Raw genomic sequence first — 18,190 nt, 5'->3', positions numbered from 1 at the left:
AAACATTTGAAAACATTCCAGAATATTCTGAAATGCTGTGGAATGCTCTCGAATTTCCCCGATTGTTCTGGACTGTTCTAGAAATGTCTAGCCTCCGAGACCCGAGACACCACCCCAGGTACAAATTTTTGAAGGTATATGTTTCACGATCGATTCTGAACTTTCGTCTATTAAGTTAAGGTTCAATATTCAATAACAATATGACTGCTTCTAAGTCTGGGTGCGGGCGAAACTTTCAGCCCTTATATCTTCAAAAGCACATGCTTCAGGTAAAAACGGGAAACTTCTTCATGGACGGGAGATAGAGGGCTACCACACCATACAACTTCATCGATCGTATCGGGGCTCATTTCTGAGTTTTAGCGGCACGCACATTGTACACTTTATTTTTTAAAATATATAGTTTACCATAATATCTACCATATGTGTGGCCCACGGCGCTTACCACTAATTAGTATGAATAATGTTCATTCAGAGCTAAACTAATCACCGTTAGTCTTAAGGGCTCCCGGTGTCAACAACAACATAGAATGGTTAGTTATATTTATATATTTGGTAGGTACTGGAAATACATTATAAGTAAGAAACTAGAAGAAGTACCTACTTAAATTGTAGGGTTTGTTAAAACATTAATAATACGTTTTTTATAAACACTTAAACTAGAACCAAAAATATCTACGTGATTAAATTTTTTATTGTAAGTATAGACAAGTCTGCGTAGAGGAGCGCGCTCACCAACGTGTCTGTTCTCTTTGACGGCGCAGGAACTAGTATCACTTCTCTCTCCTCCCTCTTGTGAAAATGCCACTTGTCAAAAAAGGACAACTATACTGTTGACTAGACGAACGTCAAATCCAGTTGTTGCCGTTTTGGTGGTTACAAAGCTGTGTATGTGTGCGTAAAAACGTCAATGTGTGCATTTTTACGGACGTGAAAAGTAGATTTTAATCATGTTATATATCGATAAACGCTACACAGCGGAACGGAAAGCGATTAATTAAAGCTTCAATATCTTCGTTAAAAATAAACAAAATTGAAATGCTAATGAATTATGAATATATTATAATATAATAAAATTATTAAATGATTGCGGAATACATATTTTAGTACGTATTTTTGTATTGTAATTAAAAATCTGAACTTTCCCTTCGTTCCCTGCTGTGTCGTGATGATAGAGTCAAACCAAAGAAAGTCTGCAGCGCAATAATTTGACATCGAATTAAAAAACTACATATGGCAATGTTTTTTAGCAGTCAGTAAACGTCATGCACTATGGTATGTGTTTGTCAAAATCGTTTAAATATTCGTTGTGTTTTGTGATGAACGGAATAAACATGGTGAAACCTTACAAAACCGGCGTGCGGGAGTTACTTTGCCGCATGACGAATAATTTTACACTTGTAAAAAGTCAGCACGAGGCGATTCAAGCTGAAAAACGACAATGTTTACAAAATTTGGAGTTGATGGACGGGTAAGTGGAATGAAACATCTTAATACTTCACCATATGTACCTACTTAGATAATATAATATTGGTTTAGACTAAGGTTTCACAGCAAATTGAACACACCTAATAGGTATAGGCATACTTATGAACTTCCTTAACATTTCGAGAAACTCGTTGGTACTAGCCGGGTTTTGAGCTCGAACCCACAACCTCCATGCTTATGCTCACGGCATGGGTACCTACTAGTTAAAGCTAAAATTTATTTTTAATATATGTTTAGGTATTGTTTTAATGGTTTATTTCATTTTTCCGAAAACTTTAGTTCGCAAATTGCGGGCAATTTCTCTGTCAATCTAATTACGCCTTAATGGGAGTAAAAGAGAAAGATGCTCGCATATTGAGAACTTCGGTGTTCGCGGTAGGCCCTCTCTGTACCTATTTACCACCGTCGCGGATATTACAAAAGCTTATTAATTTTGATGAAGCCAAATGTCACATTCTCTCAATATTATTTATCAATATTAGTATATGTCTACATATTAATAGTTACATCTAAAGTGTCATTCTATAGAACTTGCTAACTATGTAAACAAACCGCCATACTAAAATTGACAGTGAATGTCAATTTACTAGTAACTTTTGTTTACATAGCAATTAGCAAGTTCTATTGAATGACACTTTATTGTTGGAATGAAATTTATTTTACCATAAAAATTAAGCTGTGCATACAGCTAAATTTTTTCATAGACGGTAAATATGGTAGAAATTTCACAAGTATCAAGACTATTTAATCCATTTTCTGTGGTGTTGTCGTATACTGATTTTTAAAAACTACTTTTAATCTAGCGCTGCAGACTTTCTTTGGTCTTACTCTAACCACGATAAAGAGTAAAAGCGTTTTTTGTTCATTTTAGGTATCGGTAAACTATTCAAGTAAAATTCAAATTGCAAGAAATGTCGATAGTTTATCGATATGACTTTATCGACATGGCCACAGCAAGGTGGTTACATATTGTTAATCGTACATAAAGACAAAGTGGCAACAGTGACAGCTCGCTTAGGGTCCATCTTTACAAATATTATATCTATGGTTGACATCATGTTGACATGCTTGTTGAGGAGTTCATGTATACTTACTTTACTCTTTGAGTTCATGGTAATGTTAGGAATAGGATAGCTAAGCGGTTATAAAGTTAGTAAACATGAGTAAAATTTTTAAAAAGCTGGAAAGAACATTTGAAGATGTTACCGACATAACTGACCCCTCGAGTATGGAAAAGGTGCTGGCTATATTCGAACAATCTCGACTCGAAGACGACGAATTTATGCAGGTAAACAATGAATGTTGTTTATGTTGTCTAAACTTTTAGGTTCCTAGCTCAATTAATTTCAAAGTGTTTATTGCCTACACCATTCTAAATAATTAAAAGAATCGGGCGGTACTTAATGGGAATCCATATAAATTAACAAAGAGATTTAACTTCGCTAATCTGCGAAATAATAACGTGCTAGTAATTAGGCCGTAAGTGTAAGGTTTAGCCTAGCATTCGAAAATATTACTGGCCATAGGAAATAGTATGGAATGTTAATTTGTTTCTTGCATAGAAAATGTATGTTGTAGTACTTTATAGTTGAAAAAAACAGTATGTTTTTATTTCGCAGATTAGCAGTCATATTTTCGTCTTTTTTACACACTTACCAATTTTAAGTAAGCTAAGTGAATGAGTCATTAAATGTTACTGGTAATAAAAACTTATATGAGTACTTTTTTAGGTCTTAGTAGATAAGCTACATGGAGTTGAAGTAACATGGGAACAACCTCCATACCAACTGAACGACTGCCTAACTGAGAAGCCACCTCCTGAAGAAGCAGAGCTATGTGCCAGTGGACGCTTCACGAAAGCAGAAGGTGAATTAGTTAAAAAAAACTGGAAAAACTTTGTACAAGTAAGAAAAAAAAACTTCCTTTAAAAAAATACCACAGTTATGTTTACTGTATACACAGATATTCTGTAAATTGCGGTAGTTATGAATAGGTAATCTGCCAACATTAATCATTGCTGTATTTGGACCTCTTTCACTGTGACCCTTACTAATATTTCAGCAATATAATGTTCCTGATAAACCAATATGCTATGCACGGTGGAAGAACCGTAACAAAAATCCGAAGTATAATCCAGAGGGGCGTGCGCGCAGGTATGTGGCTGCTTACCTCGCCCGAGGACTACACAGGAACCTTTACCAAGTTTTTAAATATTTCCGGAGAACTTATGCATATCCAGTGAAACTGGGGAAGCACACTGCCACAGAGGAGAAGATCATGGAAATTTGTTTCTTTCACCAGCCCGAGGATGCGTGCGTGGTCGCGCCCGTTGTACTGGGCCGCGAGCCACGGGCCATTCTTAAACAATTAACTTACTATTACCATGGTAAATATTTGGGTTTAATAGGTATTAAAAATACCAGAGTACAATAAATTATAAGCTTTCAAAAACATAATTATAAAATTACATACTTATACAATGTTGGTTGCAGGCAAACCTGAGCCAAAGCGAATCATCAAATGGACCTTAGACTTAGCAGCCAAACTGATTCGTCTTTTGATTAAATATTCTGGATGTAGTTTCCAACAATTGAAATATAATACATTTGACCAACAAGTGTGGCTTAAACTGGGGAAGAAAATGGGCCAACTTTATAGAAACTTGCGTGAATTTTGGTTCGGCAAACTGCATGTGCAACTGTTTGCTAAGTGTGCTATAAAATTAAAGACACTACGTAAAATTATTTTCAAAAAGTAAGTTTTACCAAAGTATGAACTCCAAGTTCCAAAAGTTGATTTTAGTGACTGCTTAAAATAATTATGATATTAATTATTACATTAATTTCTGAAGTACGCGAAAGTACGCGTCGTTGCAGAGATTTCTAAGTCATTGCTTATTTGCGCTTAACTTCAAACTCGGGTAAATCCATTCGATCCTTTCAGCAAATATCAACCCTATTACCTTTTATTAATACCAAAATCGCATAATCTGACATGAATTTACCCGAGTTTGAAGTTAATAAACAAATAAATTCATTTGCGACCAACTTGGATCAAGAAGTGTTACTCTTAGACACTCTTAGTGACAGTTTTTATCTTAAGGTTAATGTTAGTATAATATAGATAATTATTTACTGCCTAGCTAACTATATACTACAATTCTTGTTTCTACATTACCCCGGGAAGGGCGGGAAGTAGTGTCATAGGGTACAAATTTTGGTATCTGATGAATTCACTTAAATTAGCTTAGCTTTACCTATCATACATCTGTGCCAAGTGAATTCATCAGATACCAAAATTTGCACCTTCCATACACTACTTGGGTGACACTACTTTCCTAGCTATATATAGTTAAGCGACCGAAACAGCGGGTAGACTGTCTCGAAGGGTGTGTGTCATATGAGTACAAATCGTTTTTAATATCTGGGGGCACGGCAGTGCCCCCGCCAAGTCGAGCAAAACAAAGAGGCACGGCCGTACCATCCTTTTCTCGAAGCGATTCAGGCCATTTTCGACGTCCTGTAATTTTGTGCAGACTGAAGCTAGAACCCTGAATTTTCAGTGACATATAGGGCTTAACCCTTACATTGGCAAGACATAAAAGTTACAAATAATGTAGTTTTCACTGATAAAAGCGACTAGACGTAGTCCAAGCTGCCCTGGAAAAATAGAAAAAAAAACCAGGTTTTTCAGATTTCCAGAAAACCTATGTACCACACGTGTCACAGTGCCAACTAACCAGTGAAATGCCCTGTCTGGTGAATGTGTCTTGTGTGTACCGTTGCCAAGAGCTTAGTAAAACAACAAATTAAAGAAAAATGCACTTTATTACTATGAAATGTTTATAAAAAAAGAAGTGTATTAATACTCTACTTTTGGTGAAAAAGGCGAAAGCAATTCCTATTGTTTTTGTCGCCAACGACGGAACAGAGACGCATTTTACATTTGATGCAATACACAAACGTCCTGCCCTCCTTACAGTACCTACAACGCGACCTTGTTGTTCCATTTTCAAGAAAATGACCTGCATTGTCGTAGCGGTTACTCTGTCGGTCTTTCTATTACGGCCTTGTGTATTAATTGTTTGTCTGGTAAGCTTCTTCCACTTTCATCAATAACTGCCCTTCCTGCTCTGCACAAACTATCATACAGGTCAACATGCATAAAGGTGTAGGAACCAAAGCCAAGATTTTGTGCGCTCGTGTAAGTTTTAAGCACTGTCGACAAAGAAACACAACAATACTGTAATTCATGCTCAAAAATAAACAAAAATTCACAAAACCATGCAATTAATAAACAAAAGTATATTTCGGACAAGTTGGCGATGGAACTCGTAGTACCCGTTGTCTTTGACTCATGTAATTGGTAACGGTACTCCTGTGGTACATACAAATGTTTCGTTTGCCTGACTTTTAAATTAGTAAGGAAACAAGTGATCGTGTAACTATTCGTATAGATTAATATTTCTAAATGAATTTCCACACATGTCAAGTAAAATCAGCACACCAAAAACTTCAAAAAGTTAGTATAACTTACTGAAGGTGCCGGCAAGTGTTTCCTTTGCGAACTAATTTGGACACTGACAGTTATATCTCACTGTTACTCGTGTTATTTATTTTTTCTACTATAAACTATAACTTAATTGACGATTTGCCAGTAAAAATTGTACAAACAAACCTTTTTAATCAAGTTCAGTATTTTTTCAAAGTCAACGTGCCACGTGATTAACGTTGCCAATTTAAGGGTTAACATGCTTTAGATGTGTTCTCTAAAACATTAAATCTGAACTTGTAGTTTAAGAATTATTGTACGTCAAAGTTCCTTAGTTTCGACACTGACACACTCACTCACTCACCTACGATCATCATAATTCTAAGGTACTTCTAGTATACCCACAAGCTTAAAATATTAAACATAATAAGTAGTTCTCAGCTAATCAAGCCATAGAAAACCTAAAAATATTGCAATATCAGTCACGTTTTAAAGATTAAGAACTTCATAAGTAAGTTTGTAATCCCATATAAATATATGCTTTTACAAAGTTACTGTTGCAGTTCCTACAAATAGTAGGTAAAGTAAAGGTACACTACGATGTTACGATGTGAGTATGAATGAAGATGTGTTTAGTTATGAATGTTATGATATGTGTATACATAGTATGGGTATGAGTAACCGAAAAGAAGGACTGCCTACAAAAAGAGATGAGATCCCATCAAAAACATTACATGTAAAAAGGTGCAAGTCTCGCAACGCTTCTACTACAAAAAAGTTATGAGATGTAAGATGTAATGTGAAATCAAGTCGGTTATTTTAGTCAGTGCCAGGGGGTGTTAAAACCGTATCAATTAGATATCTTTAATTTTTAATACATATAATGACTTGGCAATCGCACATAATGCTACTCTTACTGTAATCGTAAATATGTATGCTCAAACTGCATATGATTAGCGCTAGCGTAATGTTCCATTAGGCCGCCTTTACACCTGTAAGTTTTACTTACGTAAGTAGGGACACAGCTATACCACAGAATGAGAGATGAATATCGTTATCTCATTCTAACAAATAGCTTTGTACCTACTTACGTAAGTAAAACTTACAGGTGTAAAGGCGGCCTTAGAATTATTTTTAATAGTAGTTTTATGTGATATGTCATTATGCGGCCGTGCGATGGCCAAGTCATTATAGGTACGTATTAAAAATTAAAGATATTTTATTGATACGGTTTTAACACCCCCTGGCACCGACTAAAATAACCGACTTGGTTTCAGATTACATCTCAAAACTTTTTTGTAGTACAAGCGTTGCGAGACTTGCTCCTTTTTACATGTAATGTTTTTGATGGGATTTGTAATACGTATAATGACTTGGCCATCGCATGGCTGCATAATGACATAAGGATCATCGTCACCTATTAAAAATATTTCTAATTGAACATAACGCTAGCGCTAATTGCAGTTTGAGCATTACACAATTTACGAGTACGGTACGAGTAAAGCATTATGTGCGATTGCCAAGTCATTATATGTATTACAAATTAAAGATATATCTTTGATACAGTTTTAACACCCCCTGGCACTGATTAAAATAACCGACTTGGTTTCACATTACATCTCAAAACTTTTTTGTAGTAGAAGCGTTGCGAGACTTGCACCTTTTTACATGTAATGTTTTTGATGGGATAGGTATTACAGTGATTCTAATTGTAGGTTTTTTATATTTATACATACTTACATTACAGGCTGAAAAATTCACCGTATGAAGTGTGGTCCGATATTCGTTGGAAGGATTTTGAGAAGGAATTCCCAGATGGTTTCACTTACCAGTTCTTGTATAACGTTGCCAAGGCATCGTTCCGAGGGCAGCCCAGCTACCGCGTGGCTCCTCTACACGAGGTCATGGAGCAAGCTGTTGAAAACAACAAACTAAGAAAACAGAATAGACGGCTATTATCGCTTCAATATGATATATCTGATGGGACTCTCACATTTATCAAGCATGATATAACTATGAAACATCTGATGAAAGAAATGTGAATAAATATTTAACCTTTGACTGATATTTTCTTGATTAATCCTGTAAACTTGCTCACAACCCTTCTACTTCACCATAGATCAGTAACAGGATAGGTAACCAACAAGGGCGTAGCCAGCCATCAGCCAGCCAGTGAACTAGGGGGCGGCGAGTTGATAGGCCTGGGGGGCAGAGGCCACAGAGGGGCATGCATTGTATGTAAAATTTGAGCTCCAGGGGGTGGGGGGGGGGATGGGGGGGCAGCTGCTCCCGCCTGCCTCTACCTGCCTACGCCCATGGTAACTAAGTTGATGCTAGCCTCTATACTAGGTATAGTCTACCCGTATATCTATCGTAACTAAATATTATATTGAAGTCTAATGCGCCCCGATAACGACCCGTAACTCCCGCTAGTTGGCGCTGGAGTGCGCGGCGTCACGCCGGAGGACGCCGGACTTTGTTCCCTTCCTATACGATGGGCCAGCGTCGGCCACTCCAAGGGACGCATTTATATTGCTATGCGTGGCCGGCGCCCATCGTGTAGAGGAGCCATAACCCCACACTTAGGCCAAGCGCGCACCACGATTTTAAATCGTGCGACGCGATTTTAAAATCGCGCTGTAAGCTGTAATACATATCCCACCAAAAACATTTTCATGTAAAATGTTGCCAAGACGAAACCATAAGGCTCGCACTGACAAAAAGTTATCAGATCTCTTGTAGAGCCAAGCTTCTAACTCTACAAGCCCTAACTTCACAAACTCTACACCTTAGTCAAAATATGTGGCTTGACCGTTTCGCTACTGTCACATGGACGTAAGGTGAAAAATGTATTCACTATTGATTATTTTTTATAATACAATAGTTCTTGGAGTAACGAAACGGCCAAGCCACATATTTTGACTAAGGTGTAGAGTTTGTGAAGTTAGGGCTTGTAGAGTTAGAAGCTTGGCTCTACAAGAGATCTGATAACTTTTTGTCAGTGCGAGCCTTATGGTTTCGTCTTGGCAACATTTTACATGAAAATGTTTTTGGTGGGATTTCACTTCTTTTTGTAAGTTGCTTCCATCCCCTAATTTAAAGGGTTGCGCGTGTGATTTAAGGTACTATTAAAAATCCTGAAATACGTACCTCGGGGCATCTTTTATACAATCTGCTTTTTACTGATTCCCCATACAAACTTCAACCCTCTTTTTCCCCTAACGCCCTTTTCCACCCCTTTTTCACCCTTACGGGGTGATTTTGGGGTTGAAAACTATTCTATGCCATTCCCCATTACAAAAACTATCTACATACCAAATTTCAACTAAATCGGTTCAGCGGTTATTGATTTCCCATACAAAATTCCACCCCCCTTTACCCCCCTTAGAAGCAAAAAATTTCACGTTTTTGAATTATTTTGTTGTTTGTGTACTAATACTATCTTACATACCAAATTTCAGCTTCCTAGGACTTCGGGAAGTACCCTAGAGGTTTTGATGATCAACAGTGAGTGAGTGAGTCAGTGACGAAATTGGGGTTTTTTAGATATGAATAAAATCTTAAGTATAAGAGCTATGCAATTGAAATTTTTTATGTTTAATAAGTCCACTATTGACATATCCCGAGAATTTTGTTTATCTGGTATAATCCAAACCTAAGTTATGAGGGTTCAAAAAAACGACGAAGCGCTTCGAGAAAAGGTAGGTAGTGCTCTTGCGCTTCGCTTTGCTCGTCTTGGCGGGGGCACGGTAGTGCCCCCAGATTTTCTTGTCGCATGTGCGCGCACTGGCATATAAACACATAAAATACGTTGCATTTCTGCGACAAAATAATCGCGCGACAAAAAATCGTGGTGCGTTCTTGGCCTTACTATTGGGTTAAGTGGAGTCCAGATGAGACAATTTTTCGCCAAACTGGTGAAATTGTTTGAAATGGCCAAGTTGAAGCGATTTTTTTTCTATAAGAAGCATTTTGTATGGGAGGTACCCCAAAGGTACTCTAAATTGGTATCCAGACAAGACAATTTTTCGCCAATCTGATGAAATTCTCCGATCGAACCAGCAAGTGCGGACACATTAATGCTAATTGTCATAGAAATTATCTATGGAATGAAAATTTCTTGATCAAATCAACTGCTTTGATCAGTCCCGTCTGGATACCACTTAAAGAACTTAGTATTTTACCACGGTCGGATAGTGAATGACATCCCTTATCTATAGATGGTCAAGCAGATCTTGTCAGTAGAAAAAGGCGGCTTTGAAAAATGTAGGCGCGAAGGGATATCGTCCCATAGAAAATTTGAATTTCGCGCCTTTTTCTACTGACAAGATTTGCTTGACCATCTATATATACACCTACGCCTACGTTATCTGTGGTCTCAAAATCCTATTTGATTTGACATAATGACATTTACAAAATAGTCTAGAGATTTTTTTCTGATATTTAGTAGCTTTTGCCAGCTTTTGCTGATAACATTTTATATTTAGGGAGTATTTTATACTCGAATCTCGGTTTGTATCTAAGCGTACATCCAGAAATCTGTGATAGGTGTCAGCTTTTGTATAATGGGCTGAATTAATGCCGTGAAAGTGAAGTGTTTGAGGTTAGTTTATTTGTTAATTTCAATGTATTGTATTTTATTATAATTATTATTCTCTGCTCCTTATACCTTTATTATTATTCAAACCCCTTTTTAAAGAAATAAATGTAGACATGAAAAAAACGTATATTCGGTATGCTATGATAATGATTAATCGTATTTACTCATGTTTTAATTATCTGTGATTTTGTAGGCCCTTTAAGATGGGTCTTCATGTTCCAGACGTTGAGAAAACAAAGAAATGGCAGATACGACACGGGCTAACGTAGAACTTCACCTACTTGATGTTCAGTCCTGCACAGCGGTTGTAATTACTTCTCTCTCAAGACTACAGGTTAGCTAAACCCTACTACAAAAATCAGGATTATACTTGTACATATAAAACATCTATCTATACATATAAAGCCTTTTGTTCTGGGTAAGAGACTAGAATAGGTATATCTCTTAGCTCTTTCAACTGTAGTCTATCATGGGCAACCCTCCTCCATTTCGGGCCCACCATTAGTTTATGTTCATCCTGCTATCTTGATAAAGGCCTTGGATCATTGTACATATTCTCTATTTAATTTCAGATGCTGAGATAAATGTATACAACAATCATGTTTGTTTCTCATAAGCTTAGCCCTTCTAAGAAGACCTTCCAGAAGCCTAACATCTTGCGGCGGAAGAGCAAGGTCACTGCTATCAAACCTGGGCCCCGCAAGCCCAGTCCGGCACCCACAGCAACTACAGCGGGGCCCGAGGTGCTAGACACGGACAGAAACAATACTGCAGAGGATTGGGGCGTATCAAGACCTGTTAATAGGGTGCAGTTGGAGGTGTTGGCACAAGATGTGGCATGCAGTGCAAGTGAGCAACGTTCAGCTGCAAGTGTGTGTACGCACAACATCCACACAGGCGCTGTCGTTCACCTCCACGAGGCGATGGACACAGAGGACCAGGAGACTAATGTGGAGCAGACTCTTGTTGATGGTACGCTGTGTTACATGCTGGTGTGCTCATATCTTCATTTTGTCAAATTTTTGCATTTCCAATTTTAGCAATTGACTGTATATAAATTGTGTGGTGTGGTTACAGCTCCTGCATACTGAATGATTTTTTATGTTGTTACAGAAACACAGCACAACACGGAGCAAGAGGTTGTAGATGTAGAGGCTTTCTTGAATGGCAGCCAGACACAGGTACAGGTGATATTCTACATTTATCTTATTCAATGTAAATTATTTAAGATGTCAAAATGTTAATTAACTATTTTCATTACAGTACAAAACACAATATGAAGCTCAGAGTAAATTGGAAAACAGTTCTGTTGAAAAATGGCAAATAGATTTGGAAAATGATACAGATGATATCATAATGGAACCTTGTAAGTATTATGTACTAACTATTGCCCGCGACTTCATCTGCATGGAATTAGTGACAGCAGCTAAAGTAAGTATAGCACCTGGATAAAGTTCAATTATTCGTAATGTAAAAAAACTGACAATCACAATATAAATTCCTGAAAATCAACCATGTGTAATTTTAAGTGAGATTGTATATTGTGAGGTAAATAAGTTTTTGGCAAAAATTTAATTTTTGGTACAGGCTTTTATCGCTGACTGTACTTTTCTTATGACAGACAACTAATACTCATCCAGACAATTCTAAAAACCCCTAACACAATTAGGTTGCATTCTTTCATCACAGAGTTCCTATGGCCACCTCCTGTCTCCATCATCAGATCAGTTCGACAGTACCATATTATTGTATTGTCTTTAGAACTACATACAGCTGCCAATTTACATGACGCTACGATCCTTGGAAGATGGTTAAATTAGTAACCTTAGATTCCATTACATAGTTACATACAGGTCGACCTTATAAAAGCTTGTTAATAAATCATATCATATCATATAATATATTATCTTAAGCTAATTATAGTAATTATCGGAGCAATTTATGGATGTTAATATTATTCCATAATAATATTGGATTATTATAGAGATTAAATAGAATACTATAATATTTCTAGAATAAAATAAAATCTAAATGTAAAAAAAGGGTAGCATGTAATATTTAATATCTTTTGTACCTACTACGGTTACTACATGTATGCAATTATGAAAGAATAAAGAATAAAAAAAATAACAAAATAATTACATACATCGGAATGTTCATAAACTATAAACTTCTATTTATATTAAGACATGGTGATCGCTGCACGGTATGTGCACAAAAAATTAAAATAAATGATTTACAACCATGTCACGATGTACATAGATGACGGATCGCAAGAGATGCCGGAGGACAAGGCGCATGCGGACTCGCCGACACTCGACCGCGACCTCGTCACCATCCGGCCCGGGAAGTTCAAGGTGGGTCATTCGAAAATCTCGTATCCGTATCGACTTACAAGTATCCCGTCACACTTATGTTTTGTAGATAAAAAAATAAAGTTTATACCAAGTAAACCCGGCACCTTTCAGTGCGACGAGCCGGCCTGCGACAAAGCGTTCCTCACGGAGCAGAAGCTGCGCCGGCACCGCGCCGTGCACAACAAGCGGCGCCCCGCCGCCGCCGCCGTGGAGTGTCCCGCGGCGGCGGCGGCGGCGGCGGGGGAGGAGGGGGGAGGGGGGTGCCGCCGCGTGTTCGCGGCGCGGGAGCAGCTCGCGCGCCACCTCAGGGAGGAGCACGGCCCCAATGATGCGCTTCACGGGTACGGTCACTCTACTCTCACGACGAGCGACGCCCTCGTATTAGTAAACCACCCATTTGTGAATGATTCTCGTACTAAATCGCCCATTTGTCATGCCGGTCATGCATCTTCTTACAAAACCGTCCATTTGTGAAGCATTCCCTTGGTAAAATATAGTTTGGCCCGGCACTGTCTCGTTTCAAACATACTGTCCCTGTCTTTGTAGTCTGTCTAGTATACTAGCACCCGAAAGAAAGAGATGGTATAGCACTGACCATCCAGCCTCTAGACTCAACTTAGGCCAATTCTTTCATGAAACGGATGCTGCCAAAAATACAGGGGTGCGGGGGACGAGGTGAGCGAGTCCCGTGCCGTGATTGGTCCGTTCAAACACACGTGGGCGTCAGACAGAAATATCTGCCGGGCGCTAGTGATGTGACACGTTGAATAATAACATTGTCAATCACGGTCAATAATGTAATAACAGTAATAATATGCAAGCATGTTTTGAATGCTATGTTGATTCGTTCGTTCGAAAACATTAACCCATAACGTTGTGGTTTCGTTAGCAGGTGTATCTGCTTTATATAATTAATTTAAAAATAAACTATTGGTAAAAAGGCGTCTTATGGGATTTAGAGAAGCGCGAGACGAGACGAGATGCGGATGCGGATATTCGCAACATCCCTGCTTGGAAGCACTTCATTCACGCAGCTCGCCCTTCGGCCTCGCTTTAAATTACTGAGGGTTGCACGCTTGGAAGTCGGGGTGAAGGCTTCGGGCCTTCGGCGGGTCAGCCTTCGGGCCTTCGGCGGGTCAGCCTTCGGCTTCCAGCCTGATATTCGCCCTTCGGGTTCGCTTAACCTACTTGGAAATTTTCCTTTGCCCGTGTCCGCCGCCATTTTGAGTGTTAATAAAAAATAATTCACATACTAATCTTGGGCCCCTAAGCTCGCCGCATGCCAAATCTCAACGCGCTCAGACCAACTTGAAAAAAAAAATCATATCATAATCATAATCATAATTCTTTATTGCAACCATGGTATTACAAGGTGTTCTTATGTTAGTTAGTACATTTTGAAACTTTTAAAATGCAATTTGTGTTGTCTCGGGCCCTCTATGGCATTTGGTCGAGCACCCCCCACCTATCTCTCACCTTTGAAGCTTTTCATAAAAAATAAGTGGCCATTTTTACCGCCATATTGGTTTTATTAAAAAAAAATCCATAGGAATACAGCTAGGTGACCCCGAGTTTTCGTGACCAAAATTTTAGCGCGCTGGGAGCATTTTGAAAAATGATCGCTATTTTGAATCCGCCATTTTGAAAAAATAATGGCGGCTTCAGAAACTGTCAGCGTCCCTCTATGACATTTGAAAAGTTTTCCTCGATTTGTGGCTTTTCTAGCCGGAAATTTTTTTTTGCTTCCATATAAGCTTTTGATCCTCAATAGGAATGGGATCGATTGGCATAAAAAAAAAAGTTTGTCAAAAATGACCTTTTTCTCGTATCCTGTATGTTTTTTCCAAAATCTGTAAATGCCAATCTTCATTAATTTGAAATCGAGGGAAGGTCTCTTAAGACCGTTTTCTCGTAGCAGTACGGGATCTGGTAGCTGCCCTCACTGAGCCAAAAAGAAAATCCACCCTATATTCCCGGTATCCTACTATACCCACCCATTAAAAACACCCTGTATAATTCTATTAAGAGCTATTACATGGTTTAAATCAAATATTTATTTGTTATTATGTAAATGAAATGTTATTTAACACAATCTAACTAAATGAAGTTTTAAAATTATTTGGCCGAATGTTCAAGTATCATTGCCATGTTGGCAGTCGTACACAGAAAAAAAGCAAAAATTAAAAAGTTAAACCGACGCCCACTATTCTCAACATGAATGGAATCAAAATAATGCATTTTAAATTGCAACCGTGTGTTTTTGTATAAAATTGGTCTTGTGATTAATTTAAATTTGCAATGTTTTTATAATCGCTAAAAGTAATACGAGTACCTATGTAGTGCTGAATTGACAATATCGTTTATGTTCAAGGGAAAATTGGTACCTGACCGTAAGTGTAATTCTCATATTATTTATTTGTTTTATAGTGAATTTTTCGCAAATACCTATGCGATTTGAATTGAATTACCTTGTCAATAGTAAACAATCACATTCTATGGATATGGACATCACTAGTTTGGGCTTAGGAATGTCACGTAATAAAAGACAAGAAAGGATGTATACGGATGCAGCGCGATAGAAAGAGACTTTCTTAAAAGACGTCATCGAGTTTCAAGCGCTGTCAAATTTGATGAGACGCTTAAATTAAAATATTTTTTATCCAAATCTCTAAAAAATCGGCTTACCTGTGAAATGAAATGCCATTTTTTTGTACACCAGAGTTTTTAGTGTTCTTGCCACACAATTTGACACAACAATAATGCATTTTTGATAGCAAAAACTTCTTCGAGCTACCGAAGTTTCTAGACCGAGCCCGGTCCGCCGACTGAAGTAAGCGGTGTAGGCGTGACTCGAAGATGGAGTAACGCTACCGTATGTGTGGCAGAGGGGGTAGCGCGACTATGCTATGTCTAGAGGCTGGATGGTCAGTGTGGTATAGCTTTCCCGGTTCTTGCTGACTGACAAGTTGTGTTTGCCGGACTATAAGTCACCCATTTGTGAAGCGCCTTTAAGTAAACCGCCTACGTGAGAAATAGCCTCGTAATGTAACCCATTATGGTAAAACATCCTTTTTTAGTGTACCGCACAAACTTTGTTCGCGGTACACTTATGGGATCACATCGGTCTTGTTTTAGTACCTAATTCAACTATTAGTAGAGCATTCTCTTAGTAAAATATAAAGGCAGGGACACTTTTATCCCACGTACGCAACGTATGCAATGCATAATGACAATCTGGACCCTGAAAGTTGTATGCTTAGAAACATATTGTCATTCGTTGCGTTGCGTATGACAAGTATGTTTCTAAGCATACAAATTTTAGGGTGCAGATGTCATAATGCATTGCATACGTTGCGTACGTGGGATAAGTGTGTCCCGAGCTTTATTGTGGAGCGTCTTCTTAGTAAACGCCCATATTTTAGAAAATATCTCTTAGTAAATCAACATTCCTTTAATAATCGCCTACTTCCGAAAGTTGTGAGACATTTTATTTACCTCTGCTGAGCTTCTGCTTACTATTATCGACGTAAAGAGAGACCGAAGCCCTCTTACGCGTAATACGTACAACGCGTCTGGCAAACTCTATTGTAACGCCTGCAAAAGAGTATTTAAGACCAAGTTCGGCCTGGACAGCCACATTCGGGCCCATAATAGGCGCAATCCGTAATCGCTGAGGTCGCCGGCATCGAAATCGATGAGGGAGGACTATATATTATACTGTCTATATCAGTTGCGAGGAGTGCGGGCGTCGTTTCTTCTGGGCGGTGGGTCTGCGCGCGCACGCACGCGCCCACGCCGCGCCCGGAGCCCTGCACCACTGTCTGTGGCCCGGCTGTGGCCGCGCCTTCAGGCAGCCCTGCAGGCTGCGGGAACACGCCAGAGCACACACCGGGGACAGGCCCTACAGGTGAGGAGTGCAGGTGCCGCCCTGCACCACTGTCTGTGGCCCGGCTGTGGCCGCGCCTTCAGGCAGCCCTGCAGGCTGCGGGAACACGCCAGAGCACACACCGGGGACAGGCCCTACAGGTGAGGAGTGCAGGTGCCGCCCTGCACCACTGTCTGTGGCCCGGCTGTGGCCGCGCCTTCAGGCAGCCCTGCAGGCTGCGGGAACACGCCAGAGCACACACCGGGGACAGGCCCTACAGGTGAGGAGTGCAGGTGCCGCCCTGCACCACTGTCTGTGGCCCGGCTGTGGCCGCGCCTTCAGGCAGCCCTGCAGGCTGCGGGAACACGCCAGAGCACACACCGGGGACAGGCCCTACAGGTGAGGAGTGCAGGTGCCGCCCTGCACCACTGTCTGTGGCCCGGCTGTGGCCGCGCCTTCAGGCAGCCCTGCAGGCTGCGGGAACACGCCAGAGCACACACCGGGGACAGGCCCTACAGGTGAGGAGTGCAGGTGCCGCCCTGCACCACTGTCTGTGGCCCGGCTGTGGCCGCGCCTTCAGGCAGCCCTGCAGGCTGCGGGAACACGCCAGAGCACACACCGGGGACAGGCCCTACAGGTGAGGAGTGCAGGTGCCGCCCTGCACCACTGTCTGTGGCCCGGCTGTGGCCGCGCCTTCAGGCAGCCCTGCAGGCTGCGGGAACACGCCAGAGCACACACCGGGGACAGGCCCTACAGGTGAGGAGTGCAGGTGCCGCCCTGCACCACTGTCTGTGGCCCGGCTGTGGCCGCGCCTTCAGGCAGCCCTGCAGGCTGCGGGAACACGCCAGAGCACGCACCGGGGACAGGCCCTACAGGTGAGGAGTGCAGGTGCCGCCCTGCACCACTGTCTGTGGCCCGGCTGTGGCCGCGCCTTCAGGCAGCCCTGCAGGCTGCGGGAACACGCCAGAGCACACACCGGGGACAGGCCCTACAGGTGAGGAGTGCAGGTGCCGCCCTGCACCACTGTCTGTGGCCCGGCTGTGGCCGCGCCTTCAGGCAGCCCTGCAGGCTGCGGGAACACGCCAGAACACACACCGGGCCCTGCAGGTTTGTGATTGTTCTTTTAGTTTGCTATTCGCTACTGCGTCACGTTTCCGTCAGATTGCGTTACCGGCCAGGAGTCGACTGTCGTACTAAACGAAGTGTTAACGATCCCCTGGATCAAAACGGTATCGAGAGCGTAGCGGTCCAAACCCTAAATTATGATCAGTTTCAGCGCTGGAGAAGTTGCCAGAACTTCAAGAAGCTTAGCAAATTTAGCCGTTTTGATTCTTATTTCCATTTTCAATTAGCATGTTTTTTGGGGTGTCTCTGTGACCGTCGAAGTCG

General features: G+C 40.6%; 2 protein-coding genes across 2 annotated transcripts; both read left to right on the top strand.

Moving 5' to 3' along the window:
• Nucleotides 1–2,599: 2,599 nt before the first annotated feature.
• Nucleotides 2,600–8,040, top strand: LOC134663008 (uncharacterized). The gene is made up of 5 exons (XM_063519297.1): nt 2,600–2,776; nt 3,219–3,392; nt 3,550–3,874; nt 3,981–4,242; nt 7,727–8,040. Exons 1-5 carry the CDS (start codon nt 2,648–2,650, stop codon nt 8,019–8,021), a joined length of 1,185 nt encoding a protein of 394 aa, XP_063375367.1. The 5' UTR covers nt 2,600–2,647; the 3' UTR covers nt 8,022–8,040.
• A 5,107-nt stretch (nt 8,041–13,147) lies between these two features.
• Nucleotides 13,148–17,647, top strand: LOC134663013 (Krueppel-like factor 13). Its single transcript, XM_063519302.1, has 2 exons — nt 13,148–13,277; nt 16,667–17,647. Exons 1-2 carry the CDS (start codon nt 13,262–13,264, stop codon nt 17,083–17,085), a joined length of 435 nt encoding a protein of 144 aa, XP_063375372.1. The 5' UTR covers nt 13,148–13,261; the 3' UTR covers nt 17,086–17,647.
• Nucleotides 17,648–18,190: the final 543 nt, after the last annotated feature.

The sequence above is a fragment of the Cydia amplana genome, chromosome 4 (genome assembly GCF_948474715.1).
Source record: "Cydia amplana chromosome 4, ilCydAmpl1.1, whole genome shotgun sequence".
Lineage (NCBI taxonomy): Eukaryota > Metazoa > Arthropoda > Insecta > Lepidoptera > Tortricidae > Cydia > Cydia amplana.
Note: the sequence above shows the minus strand (reverse complement) of the source record. Positions and strands in the feature narration are given on the sequence as shown.

Coding starts and splice junctions, on each gene's coding strand:
- LOC134663008 (XM_063519297.1), top strand. CDS start 2,648: ATGAGTAAAATTTTTAAAAAGCTGGAAAGAACATTTGAAGATGTTACC. Junction 2,777..3,218: donor AAGACGACGAATTTATGCAG/GTAAACAATGAA, acceptor GTACTTTTTTAG/GTCTTAGTAGATAAGCTACA. Junction 3,875..3,980: donor ATTAACTTACTATTACCATG/GTAAATATTTGG, acceptor TGTTGGTTGCAG/GCAAACCTGAGCCAAAGCGA.